This window comes from Rhinolophus hipposideros (genome assembly GCF_964194185.1).
Source record: "Rhinolophus hipposideros genome assembly, chromosome: 9".
Classification (NCBI taxonomy): domain Eukaryota; kingdom Metazoa; phylum Chordata; class Mammalia; order Chiroptera; family Rhinolophidae; genus Rhinolophus; species Rhinolophus hipposideros.
This window is the reverse complement of record NC_138055.1, coordinates 80894244-80909016: the sequence shown is the minus strand read 5'-3', so window position 1 is coordinate 80909016 and position 14773 is coordinate 80894244. Positions and strand designations below refer to the sequence as shown.

At 32.7% G+C, this 14773-nt stretch overlaps 1 protein-coding gene across 3 annotated transcripts in view; it reads right to left on the bottom strand.

Annotated features, from left to right (window-relative positions):
- Positions 1-14773, bottom strand: part of TMTC3 (transmembrane O-mannosyltransferase targeting cadherins 3) — a gene marked incomplete at its 5' end in the record, with an annotated part of 51918 nt that overhangs the window by 22755 nt on the left and 14390 nt on the right. For all 3 annotated transcript variants that reach the window (XM_081059021.1, XM_081059022.1, XM_081059020.1), the window contains 4 exons: positions 2177-2429; positions 8146-8318; positions 8773-8888; positions 14273-14372. In XM_081059021.1, coding sequence (XP_080915147.1) covers positions 2177-2429; positions 8146-8318; positions 8773-8888; positions 14273-14372 — 642 coding nt within the window. The remainder of the gene's footprint in view (positions 1-2176; positions 2430-8145; positions 8319-8772; positions 8889-14272; positions 14373-14773) is intronic.

The following is a 14773-nucleotide window of genomic DNA, read 5'->3' as shown; positions in this document are numbered from 1 at the left end:
TATATGCCGACCTAGTTGACTATGACTAACATAATTCCCTTCTGATGTAAACTCTTTAAAAGGGAGGAAGGTAGTGTGGAAAGAGCCAAGGGTTTGGAGACCAATTGTTTCATTTCTTACTTCCTATGTAACATAAGGTAAATAATCAATCCCTTTGCAACTGTTTCTTTATAAATAAAATGGGGATTAATAATTACATTATATTGTTGAGATACTTATAACATCTTATTTAATAAGTCCTTAACATGGTATCTGGCACTTAGTAGATACTCCTTTGATCTGCTTATCCTTTCCAGGGATCTTCAGAGTATATCTTCATAAAAATCAGCATATTTAAGACTATACTTAAAGCAGTTATGGCTAAGATCACAATTGTTCTTATTTATACACATAAAATAAGATACAATTTATGTAAATCTATGTTCATTTCATTGACACTATTCTCTCTATATTTTTTATGCAGTTTACATATCATTTTTTATTTGTCAAAACTTTAAATTCATGTACCCTTCCTTTTATTACATTTCTTTTAGCAGAAACTCAGCGTTGGATGTATTCTACCATATATCTGCCTTGTCTGTATTTATCTGACCAACAATGCACTAATAGAGACAGTTGCTAAGCAAAATAGATTAATATCATAAATTCATGATCACCATCTTCAAATTGATCTTCAAGACTCCTCAGGATTCCTAGGTTTCTTTGGTAGTTTAACTCTCCTTAATGTTTTGAATCTTGACTACTTTTTTCAAATTTAGACCCATGTATGTCACTTTCAGCAGGTGACCATGCTTCCAAACTTAACAGAGAAAACTCATGCCATAAAACAAAAAATGAAACCCCAGAAGACATAAAACCCCAGTTGAGAAAGGCTGCTCTATAACCTCTCTATATGCCTTCTTATCCACATCCTGATTTCAATAAATATCTATATGCCAGTCAATTAAAATTTTATGTGTAGCTTAGGCTTCTCCTCTGAATTCTAGACACAAGGTGATACTCACAATCTCCACTAGGATGTTTTAAAGATAGCTCAAATGAAACAGATCAAAGGTGAATAGTAAATGTGATCTTTTCCCCAAACTCCATATTTTTTCAGTTTTCTCTGTATCTCTGAAATTGGCTTCAAATTTCTCTAGGATGCAAGTCCCCTGGAAATGAGGTCCTTGTATTTCTTTTTGTTATCACATTCTTAGTACCTATAATGCTGCCTAATACATAGGTTGAAACAAAAATTTTTAATAGAATGAATAAATGAATCTAGAGGCTCCAGCCAAAAATGCTATATTTGCAAAGTATCAATAACACTTCCTGATTCAAGAAAATGTGAAAGATTATTGTCTTCAAGAATTTAAAGGAAGAGGCTTCAGAACTGTTACGAATAAGACGTTAGAGCAGCATAAGAAAATTACAAAGAAACAGATTTCAGAAAAACAAAAACAAAAAGACCTTTCAAACTATCAGAGTTCTCTGAACATAGTAAGAAATACCTAAGGGAGGTACTGCTAACGAATCTTGTTAATGAGAACTGAAGAGCTATATATTTCTGGCTGCATACCTTACATAACTCTCTTCTCTGTGCCAAGAAAACAAAAAAGTATCCAATATGACTCATTTCTTTAGAAAATAGATAATCTAGTTAGCTAAAGCTAAGAAATGTGAAAAAAAAAAATGATGCCAAAAGGATACTGCATGATTTCAGAGTTCCTACTAAATTAGGGAAATTTATATCAGTGTTTGTTTTATATGCTAAATATACAGAGGGTGCCAAAAAATGTATACACGTTTTAAGAAATGAAAAAACTATTAAAATTGTAATAATATATGCCGATAACAAAAGATGAATACAAGTCACGTTTGACTTCTGCAACTACAAGAGCTGCTCAAAGTGGTTCCTATCAGCGTCCAGACACTTCTGATTACAGCAAACTACTGCTTGAGCAATGTTGACCAAAGTGTCCACCTGTGTACAATTTTTTGGAACCCCTGGTATATGTCAAATTATACTTGCATGTCAAATTTTGACATATAATTTTAGGGTAACCTAATGTAAGTACATAAATTAAGATGATGTTGAACAAAAAAGACTGTTTCTAAAAGCATGCTTTTAATGAATTAAAGGCAGTCTCTTAATCAACGGAATGTAGTATTATTGAAAAATAAAGAAATTTCTTACCATTAAAACAGTCTTGGAGGAATCACCAGGATATCTGAGACTGAATACTCCCAAAGCCACCAAAAGGAAAAAGAAAGTAAAGGTGGCAAGATTTCGAATATCTAGAAATGACTCTATAAGTGGTATTGTTCCCATGGTCCAATCACAGCAGAGCTCTGAAGGATTTAATAGGAGCCAAGCATTCACAGGAAGGAGGTAGTTAAAAGTTAGCTGTCTTGTAGGAGTTGGGCTTACAGCAGCTGGGTTATCAAATCTGCATAAAGAATGAAAAAAAGTTGTTCAAACTAAAAATTTCCTAAACATAAAATTAATATATAACACATATAAAATACTGAAAAATAATAAAAGCTGTATTTTCGATGTAATCTCATTAAACAGAAGACAAAAATATTTTTAATGACTACCTCAGATTCTTGCCCAAGTTCAAATTGTCTAATCTTTATGAAATGCCTAGTTGAGAAGAGTGATATTTATAAAGAACTGATTGAAGGGCATGCAGGTTACCCATTTCTAGTTTGTTAGTAGAATAATTCATACATGGATACTATAATAATATTGACACTGCAGATGTACTTTCATCAAATTACCACCTTCTTAATAAAAGTAGTAAGTTTTATAAGATTCATTGTTGTATGTGTTATATGAATTCTTCTGAGAACACTAACCTATGTTTTTGTATATAAAGTTTCTTTCAACACTAAAGGCTCATAAAAATGATGCTTCCTAGAAAGAATTACTGTTTTTCTCTTGTCACTGACACAGAAGTTTTACCACATACCATGGTTTCCTGGAAATAAGACCTAACCGGACCATCAGCTCTAATGAGTCTTTTGGAGCAAAAATTAATATAAGATCTGGTCTTATTTTAATATAAAACTGGGTATAATATAATATAATATAATACCAGGTCTTGTATTAATTTTTGCTCCAAAAGACGCATTAGAGCTGATGGTCCGGCTAGGTTTTATTTTCGGGGAAACACGGTATGAGCTTTCCCTCTTTGCTTAGACTTCTAGGAAGTTAAAAACCAAATTTCCAGGAGAGTACTAACTCTATAGGCCTATGTAACAGTTTATTTGTGTTCTACTTTTCCTCCTAGTATGTATTAAAATAAGCTTATATCCTGGTTTCAAATGAATAACCAGATTTTCATTTCTTTAGGCTATGTTCTAAATTTTATTGGCAATATTAATATACAGTCCTTTAAAAACCCAATTTCTGATTTTAAGATGAATAAGTCAATGAAAAACCAACCTTTACCACTCATTTGATTTGCTCTTCTGAAAAGCATCAAATGGTTGAGAAAAATTACTATTTGACAAATAATATTTAATATAATAAAATACAAATATAAATAAATATATAAATATATATATAAATATAAAATTTAAATAATACTTAAATTTTTCATATTTGAGTATCTACATATATGGAAAATAATAAATCTTGAGAATCAGGGCTTGAATTCTCAAAATAATCAACAGAACTGAATACAAAGCTATCTTTTTTCCTGTAGTTAAAACTTACTATTCAGAATTCATTTTTATGATTAACAGTTTATTTAGGATAGCTAATTTAATAACTGAATTGTAGAGAAAGACTATACATCAAAGCATGTCAAATCATATTATAATCAACTTCACAAGGTAATGAAATAGAATATAATTCATATATACACACACAAATATATACTTCTATATACCGTGTTTCCCTGAAAACAAGACCTAGCCGATCATCAGCTCTAATGTATCTTCTGGAGCAAAAATTAATATAAGATCCGGTATTATATTATTATATTTTATATTATATTATATTATATTATATTGACGCAGTCTTATAATATTTTAAAATAAGACCGAGTCTTATATTAATTTTTGCTCCAAAAGACGCATTAAAGCTGATTGTCCTGCTAGGTGTTATTTTCGGAGAAACAGTAAAACACTCCATATACCCATCCACACACACACAAACAAAGCAAACACATTCACACCTATTAATCATATTTTCATATTGTAAAATTGGAGATGGGATATCAAATTCTCTAAAAGGAATGACAAACAGAATAAAAACACTGAAACTAAAGGGTGAAGAAAGAAATATAGAGTATATATGTACAATTCAATCTATTTCCCATACTTTAATACTTTAATGAGTTGTTCAGTTTATCATGGCTAAACTCGAAGGTAAACATTTATGACGTTGAAATGTAATTATTCTTTAAAAAATGCTATTGAAAATGATAATTATATGAAAAATATCACAAAGATAGTGCTGGACATAAGAGAACTATCTAAATAAAATTTATCTAACCAGGCTAGCAATGCATTATCATAGATAGCAACATGAATGCATTTGGGCCTTTTGGTAAAAAAAAAAGTAATGTCAGTTACTGAAAACTGAATAGAGACCTAGTATAAACTTCATTTAAAATTTTAGCCCAATAAGGTGAAATAGAAAAAATGCTAAATGTTAGAGCAAGAAAAAGCAGATTGTTAAAATTCAGGGTAAGTTTTGTTTCTAGCCTTAAACAACTAAAAAACTGGACAAGATCTATAAAACATGGTTGTTTTTTTTTGAAACACACTGAGCATCAAACAAAGGACATTTGTAGTTCTACCTGAGAGAAGACAAACAAATGAGGGGAGCCCGACCTGCAGAGTTTAGTCTTTGGGGCTGTCAGGCAGAACCCGGCAGAGCCCACTAGTACCCCTGAGTTGAGAAGATGAAGCTGGGAGACTGAGGAGCCCAGGGAGCTGGAGCGAGCACCCAGAATATCAGCCAGAGGATAGCTGCTGAGAAAGAAAACTCAGGAGAGCTATAGATCTCTCTCCAGTTTTAGTACTGATGAGAACTGACCAGCATAATGTGAGGAAATACTCAAGAGTCAGTGTGGTGGGGTTGAATCATGTCTCCCCAAAATTAAGGTCTACGCAGCACCTTAGAATGTGATCTTATTTGGAAACAGGGTCTTTGCTATTACATTAGGTTGAGTTAAGATGAGGTTATACTGGATTGGGGAGGCCCTCAATCCCATGACAGGCGTTCTTATACAGAGAGGAGAGAATAAAGAGAAACACACAGAGAACAAGGCCAGTAAAGATGAAGCTGAGTGGATGATGTAGCAACATGTCAAAGAATGCCAAAGATTGCCAGCAAACACCAGAAGCTTGGAAAAAGGCACAGAACAGATTCTTCCTCAGAGTCGTCAGAAGGAACCAACTGTGCCCTACACCTTGATTTTGGACTTCTGACCTCCAATACTGTGAGAATAAATTTCTGTTGCTTTAACCTACCCTGTTTCTGGTAATTCGTTATAGCAGTCCTAGGAAAACTTATATGATTAGGGAAGTACCTCCCAAAAAGATTAGATAAAAATTCCCAAGTATCACACATAGCTAGGAATAGTTCCTCAGCAGCCAGGGTGCAAATCCTCATAATACACAGTCCATTGGAAAGTCAAAAGGGTCTTGTGTCAGTAGGGGAGACAAATTAGCCCTAACCTAAATGCTGCCGTGATCTCATAAAACAAAGCTTAAAAGCAAGGCTAGAAGATGAAACATTTTGTAAATAAATGCATCCCAGAACAAATGGCACTGGTTTAAAAATTACCAGGCATGTGAAGTATAAAAATACAATCCTGAAAGAAAAATTATTCAATCGTAACTGACCAAGAAATGACAGATGACAAAATTAGTAGACAAGGACTTTAAAGCACTAGAACATGCAGAGACATGAAACAAGTAAAAAAGGCTCAAACAGAACTTTTAGAGATCAAACTGAGATGAAAAATAACCATAAGAAATTAAGTGCCAATTACACATTGCAGAAGAAAAATAAGTGAACTTGAAGACACAGAAAAAAACCAAAAAACAAAACACAATCCAAAATGAAATTCAAGGGAAAATAGTTTTGGGGGTGAGGAGAACGAACAGAGTATCAGTGCAACAACTTCAAGAAGCCTAATATACAGGTAATTGGAGTCCCACAAGAAGAAAGGAGAGAGAAGACAGAAAAAAACTTCAAATAGCTAAAAAATTTCCAAAGGATATATAAAGTAGTAAAACCTACAGATTCTAAACACCTCAATTAACCCAAACACAAGAAACATGAAGATAAAAGAAATAGTGACTGAAAGTTTGTACCTTTGGACTAACTTCACCCAAACTTCCAGTTTTAAGATGAGTGAGTCCTGGGGACGTAACGTATAGCATGGTGACTATAGTTAACCACACAGTATTGTGTATTTGACAGGTGCTAAGAGAATAGATCTTAACAGTTTTTATCACAAGAAAAAAAAATGTAATTACGTGTGGCGATATTAAAGAAGCTTATGGTAATTGTTTCTCTGTGTATATATCAAATCCTTATGTTGTACACCTAAAACTAATACCAAGTTATATGTCAATTGTCTCAAAAAATAAAGAGGAGAGAAACAATAATAAAAAAAAATATTAAAGGCTGCACAGAAAAGACACACTACCTGCAGAAGCATAAAGATAAGGATGACAGAAGCTTTCCCATGGAAAACAATGTAAAACAAAAAATAGTAGAGTAATATTTTTAGAGTACTGAAAGAAAACCAGCCAATGTAGAATTCTACACTCAGGGATAATACTGTTCAAAAACAAAGGCAAAATAAAGATATTTTTAGATATAAATGCTAAAAGAATTTATCACCAGCAGACCTACATGTCAAGAAATGTTCAAGTCCTTCAGTCACAAAGAAAATGGTACCAAATGAAGATCCTGATCTAATAAAGAACTGAAGAACACTAGAAATGGTAGCTGTATGCGTTAATATAAATGACTTTTAAAAATTATTTAAATCTCTTCCAAAGTTAATTGTTTAAAGCAGAAAATAACAACAGCAATGTATTGTGGCATTTATAATTTATACTCAAGGAATATGTATGCAAATAGCAGAAAAGCAATTTTATATGTTTATATAAGAATTTATTAATTATATATATATGCTTATACTATAGATGCTGACATTTATACTATATATACTTACAATTATAGTATCCTTTGAAAATAAACTGTGATACAGGACATACAAAAAACCACAAAGCAATCACTAAAAAATCACAGCAAAGACTTATATCTAATAAGTCAACAAGGAGATAATAATGGAATGATAATAAAACACTCAATCCAAAAGAAGACACAGAGAAAAAAGGAAACAAAGTAATGGGGTGAAGAAAACAATTAGCAAATGGTAGATTTACATCAAACAATATCAGTAATCATATTAAATGTAAATACCCGAAACACCCCATTTAAAAGACAGATTATCTGCCTAAACAGAAAAGGAAGACCCAACTACCATATATGCAGCCTACAAGGAATCCACTTTAAATATAAAGATACAGATGGATAACAAACAAGTAAAAGCATGGAAAAAGACAAACCTTGTAACACTAACAAAACACAGCTTGAGTAGCTATATTAATGCAAGACAATGTAAGTTTCTGAGTAAAGACTATTACATGGAATAAAACTCATTTAATAATGATAAAGGAATCAATTCATCAAATGGGAATTACAGTTCAAAATGTTTATGTGCTTAACAATAGTTTTAAAACATCTGAAGCAAAATTGGTTCAACTGCAGGAAAAACAGACAAATTTACAATTATAGTCAGAGATTTCAATATCCTCTCAATAATTAATAGAACAAGAAGACAAAAGTCACTAAGGCTATAGAAGATTTAACACTTAACCAATTTGAGGGTCATTATTTTCTTGATTGTGGTAGTTTCATGAGTCTACACATACCTCAAAATTTATTAATTTGTATATTTTAAATATATGCAGGTTTTTAAAAAAATCTTAATTATGATTCAAGGCTCTTTAAAAAACCTCAATGTAAATCAAACGCTTTATGAAATATCTGCGATCACTTAAAATCCAAAGTTAATTTAAAAAGGATGGAAAATAACAACAAAACAAAACAAAACAATTTCATACCTGGTGAATACTGGAAGTTGGGACTGAATAATCTGGACTCTAATCACGACAAGTAATAGTGTACTGAACATCAAAACAATGAGTTTTATTAGTGTCTGTAGCATAGAAAAGGGAATACCACCCTTTCCACGGATAAACTGTCCAGCAGCAGTATATAATAATGGCAAAGTATACTGGAAAAGAAAAAGAAAGTTTTCAATAAATAAACATATACTACAATGTTTTCAATAATGGAGTACTTTGTAAATCAAAGATTAGACAGAAATTGACTGTAATTATACAATCAATATGGAACAATTTGTGGAACTGATAATGAATAAAACTGAGCCCAGCAATCTTATCCAATAATTATATCGTACAATATTACTGTGTACTTTTCCAAATTGACAAACAATTTCATTATTGAAACTTAAAAAGCAGTGTTTAAAAAGTTGGAGGTGTTATAAAATGTTAAGTAGTTTGCAGTGGGTGTGAGGAAAAAAATGCTTGTTTTTTGCAAATTTTTGGTATCATTATTGCTAAACAGACTGATTTACATAATGATGCATTTAGAAAATAAGTTTATTATAGCAAATACGATTCAACAGGAAAAAAGATAGTAACCAGAAAATTTATATTTCTCCTTACCCCCTGGGCAATAAATACTTCATACACACAGCAAATTCCCACAACTGTTATTCCTTGTTCTTTACACAGCGTTGCAATAGCCACTAAAAACACTGTCAATGCAATTGGAGTCCACACTGTAATTTAAGAACAGAAAACTATAAAATTACACAAAACAATTTGATATCACAAAAGGATATTTTAAGTTAGGCAACCATTACACATTGCTGAAAAACTTTACTGGTGATTCTATATTCCTATTTGCATTATTTCCCACTGACTTATACTTTATATTTTAAAACACATTTAAATGTTGTAAATTTTGCTCTATATATTCAAAACAAAATATCAAGATGTATAATTTGATCTAAAAATTTTTTCGTAGAGGCGAAAATTATCTAACCAAATACTAACTTTTAAAACAAAGGTAGGGTGGCCAATTTGGAGAAGAGAAACTTGTAAGCTTGAGTGTCATGATTAATGAACATCAATTTGAAATAAAAATAAATACCTAAAATTATCACACAGGTATCAATATACTTCCTTTATTAAAAACTTGAAACTGAAAACTACTGGGAAAAGTAGAGTACTACTCTTATTTTAAAAACACTACAAAGTCTGAAACAAGTTAATAAAAAGCATTTAAATTAATATTACTCTTTTAAAAAGTTCACAATATTCACAAGTTCTATTTAAATGAAAAACCCACTTCATCAACTTTAAGTAAATGTCCATTACTTAGTAGTAACTGATTAAAGAACAATGAATTGTGAGAGTAATTCTGGATCTACTACTAACTTTACTTGCTTTGTGACTTTGGGCACCTGTTCTGAACTTCAGTTTTCTTATTGGAAAATATGGCCTCCATTTTTCTTTCCAGTTTTTAAAAAAATGCTAGTATGATTGTGTGACCTCAGTTTTTATTCATTAAGAACATTAATCAAAACAAAAACTCAAATAACTGACTTAAAATCCAGGAATAAATACGAACACAAGTCATACATCTAATAGATTTTCTTTTGACGTGGCCTTAATATAGAAACTCATCTATTTTTGAAATTGTTTTTAATTTTAAAGTACTCTACAAACTAAAATTACTGAAAGAAAAAAACCAACAAAACAAAAAAAACTAAAAAAAATCCCCAAACACTGTTAGGGATAGTAACTATAACAATATTCCTTGCTCAAAAAAATTTTCATATTCTTTTTAGGCCCAAGCCATCAGTACTGATGTACTAGATTATACCAAGGGCTGGAATATTATGCTAAAATCAACAAGAGTTTCATAAAGAAAAGATATCAGTAGATAATTATTCACAAAACAAGTTGAACCTAAAGTTGGACTTTGAAGGATACAAAGGACATGAAAAAACTGGGCAAAGGGTATGTATGAATAAAGTAGTAGAGGAGGGAAGAAGGTTGGCAAATGAATAATACAGAGAACAGTAAAACCAATGGTATGCATATATTAAAAACTAGTGGGAAATAATGGCCTTGAAAACAAATATTTGAAAACATACATTAAACTGTTTATATGACCAGGGTAGCACATATTACTTCATTGAGTCTCAAAATCACTCCATGGCATAAAAGGGGAGATGTAATTGTACACATTTTTTAGATGAGGAAATAATTTTGGAGGATAAAAACAAGTCCAGCACAATAAAGAGATCACGATACTAAATTTAGAGCTTCTTAGTAATTTGTCTTTCCACTCTAAGGAAGAGAAAGCAAACAGTGCCTTCCATAAGGTTAAATTCAACCTCAGCAACTAATATCTCTAATAAAGGCAAAAGCTTTACTGAAACTGATCACTTCAGTTCAACCTTCGGTGACTGATTCGCTATACAAACATATACACTTTGATTTTTATAATCAGATCTCTGTGGCTAGTTACCATCTGTGCTTTTGTCCAAAACAAGCACCTCTGCTTGTTTTGGACAAAAGTTAACAACACTGAAACATGAACAAAAACAAAACCATGTATATACGTATAGAATCAATTGCAATCATTAAAATCCAGTCCAATTTCAAAATATAGGTTACTAAACTGATTTTACATGTGTAAAGATACACACCTTCAGCAATCAGGTATTCAGTTATTTTAAATATCTACTGTATTTTGTGAGGGAGAGTGATAATTAAATCAACAAACAAAGATAGATTTTTTTTTTTTTTAATGGTGACCTAAGTGTTACAGAGAAAAGTAGGTGAAGGGAAAAAAGGAGTGGGGGAGATAAGTGGTACTACTGATAACATTTGAGCAGAAACCTAAAAAAATGGAAAAGCAAGTGCAAAGGCCCTGAGATAGATCACGATTATAAAAAGAGCACGGGGTACAAATAATTTAGAATTTAAAGTGACTAAATAATTACAAAATAAAAATCTTTACATAGGACAACATACATTAGATAGAATGGGGGACACAAGATGATGACAAAACTATTTTAGGTCTCAAACATAAAATTATGTAACGTGGAGTAAGAAGAATCATAGGTGTTAAGAGAATAGAGGTCCAAAGCAGGTTTCAGCATCTTTTCAAATAGAATTTAAAACACAATACATTCCTTCACTTGATCATTTCCTTAACAAATATATACTGAATACCTACTGTGTACCAGGAACCATTCTAGGAAATGGATAGAAAATGAGAGAAAGTTACTTACTTTAATGAAGGTTATAGTCAATTGTGAAACACAAAGGGGTAAAAGAAAAATATAAATTATGTATTTCCAGGTTAGAAATGAGTCCTATGAGAAATGCGGGTTAAAGGGACAGAAAGCAACATGGTTTGTTTTTTGTTTTGGTCAAGTAGTGAACTAGCATGACCTGTTGGCTCCTTCCTCCAAAATCAACCCTAGAATGAGATTAAATGAGAGGAAATATGGCCTCTAAGACACTTACAAAAAAAAAAAAAAAAAACCCAAAAATACAACTCAAAAACTAACTTGTGGGCATTGAAGGTTATCTTAAATGTGTCTGTGTGGTTGTTATGAGGGAATGCATCCAAAGCAGAAAAGTGAGAAAATGTTTTAACTTCTGCTCTAGCCAATCCTGACCACCTTGGGTAGATCCGTTTGCTCCTTTACCGTACAATCAGCAGCACTGTAGCTAGTGGGTGTCCATGTGATTCAGAGCATTTCACAAGTTTGTCTGGGTTACAGAGTAGGTTTTATTCGAAAAGGTGCAAAGTGACCAACCACTCTCAGGCAGTCTCTTCCACACACCTCCCATCTAAATGGAGAGAAATGGTAGACTGGCTTCTTCTCAGTGGTGATTCTCTTGAAGAGACTACAGGGGGTATTTGGTAGAATGGTAACTACAACAGAGATCCCCCAGGGCCTGGGGTCCTCCCCACCCTGGGTTTTAATGACTCACAGCACAGACAGAGTAGCCCTGGTCTTTCTCCCTCACAGATACAGTGAGTGATAACTAGGAGAACATGTGGCTTGAACTTACAAGCCAAAATAAGTAGATACCTGAAGGGTACAACAGTCATGAAAGAGAGAACAAACATAATAACATATGCTACTCAATCAGAATTATGTGAAAAGATAGACCAAACATTTAAAATAAGTAATTCTAAAGGAAATAAGGGAAGATACTGGAATTATGAAGGATAAAAAAATAATTAAAAAGAACCAAGTAAAATGATTAGGAATAAAAATACGATAAAGTGAAAGGCTATTTTAGAGTAGGGAAGATTTCCCGAAGAGAGAAAGTTGAGCAGAGGCCGGATGATATAAAAAATAATGTTGATGAGATAACTATGTGAAGCTCTAAGGGAAGAAAATTCAAAAAAGAGGGAACAGCAAGTATAAAGACAGGCGCTTCACCTTTTTGAGGAACAACAAGGTCTGTCTACCTGGGTCCAGTGAAGCTAGCCAGCTAGGGCAAAAGGGGCCGTAACATGGTTGACAAGGTAGGCAGGGGCCCGATCACGGTCCTGCAGGTAACATTTCCTAGGTTTCCCATCCCTGCTTTGCTTAGGGTGGTATTCAAAGAGGATATAGGTCTGCAATTCAGTATTAATTAACTGAACTAACTCTCCCTGCGTGAGAGGCAATGGGACAACAGATGTCCTGCTTATTGTGTGCCACGTAGCGTTCTACATGCCTCAACATGATTACCTCATCTAATTCTAACAGGTAGGGACTGCGATTATCTACATTTTATAAAGCAACTAAGGCACAGAGAGGCTAAGTAGTGTGACCAGTGAATGGAGCCAGCAAACCAACGGTGGACCTGGAATGTGAAACCAGACTGCAGAGCCACTGCTCTTGACTTCTATGTGATGCTGCCACTCAGATAGTTCTAAGATGGCATTATGCATGGCTGCAAGTGGCCGTCCTGCTCACGTCACAAATCTAAGACACTAAAGCTGTTGGGCTAAATCACTTATTTCTTGAACCTTAGTTTCCACACATACAAAATTAGGCGCCTTATCATCAATACGTTGGGTCTATAATGAGAAAATTCTCTAAGAATACAGCAAAAAAAACCTCAATTAAATGTTAAGATAAATCAAATATAGGTTAAGGCCGTTATATGAAGCCCCTTTCATGCCCACTGTGCCCACATGCTTAAAAATCATTTTTATTGCTTGGAACTTGTTTTCTGACAATGCCAGGCATCATTAGGACTAATGAGCTAATATAACAAAGCATCTTCCAGGGTAGGCCAATGCTAGGGACTCAATAAATAGCGGAACTATGATCAACACATAATAAAAATTATATTCTAATAGGCTTTTGTTTTATTATTGGTTTCAGGTGTACAAAACAACATGGTGATCAGACATTTACACCTCTCACTAAGTGATAACCCCAACAAGTCTACTAGCCTTCTGACACTGTACATAGCCATTACAATACCATTTGACTGTATTCCCTATGCTGTACTTTACATCCTGTGATTATTTTTTAAAATTACAGTTGACATTAAATATTATATTAGTTTCAGGTGTACAGCGGAGTGGTTAGATGTTTACATAATTTATAAAGTGATCCTCCCGATAACACACTAATAGGCTTTTAACTTTGCCTAAACAATATAAATCACAGCCTTCAGAGGTGTTATTTATTTACAGAAAGACAAATGAAGAATTGGTACTTGTATCATTTATAGGTACAGTGGACGGAACCAAGAATAACCCTAAAACTCCTATGACCTATGGTAATTTTTTAAAAAAATTGTATCATATAAAATCTGTTAGTCATGATAAAATATAAACTACATGCAAAAATTTTTAATATTGACAGTGTTGCATACTTTCATATGTCCATACATGCTAAAGTAGTACAATATATAAATATAAACTCCAAGTGTGGTATATGTTTAATAAGAAGCACTAAAAGGTAATTACAAATTACATGATCAGGTTTTATAGCTATAGAAATAAAATTAAACCCCCCTCTAACACACACACACACACACACACACACACACACACACACACACACACCTATGGAATTATCTGGTCCTTTTGATTTTGTATGTGACAAAAACGCTAGACATTTACCTATGGAATTATCTGGTCCTTTTGATTTGGTATATGACAGAAATGCAGCTAGAAAAAATATAGATGACAGAAGTTCTGCTCTTCCCACAACACCTGTTACCTAGAAAGGAAAAGGAGGAAGTCGTATTAATGAGGAGCATTTTGAAAATTTAACTATAATAACACCAGCACTATAATTAGAAACTAAATTGTGTAACTTTTCACATGTACAATTATTTCTTAGACATTCTTTGGGTGCCCTCATGTGGTGAATTTATATATCTTCTATAAAAATAAATTTATCAGCGACTCTTTCAAGTTCTTTTATTAGTAGTACTATTTTGAAATAATTACAGAGGCACAGGAAGTTGCAAAAATAGTGGGGAGAGGTCTCGTGTACCTTTTACCCAGTTCCCCCAATGGTAACATCTTACATAACTATAATACAATATTTAGAATAGTTTTTAAATAATAAAAAAAAGCTAAGCACTTCTTATATATTCTTAGACTACAAGTTCTTAG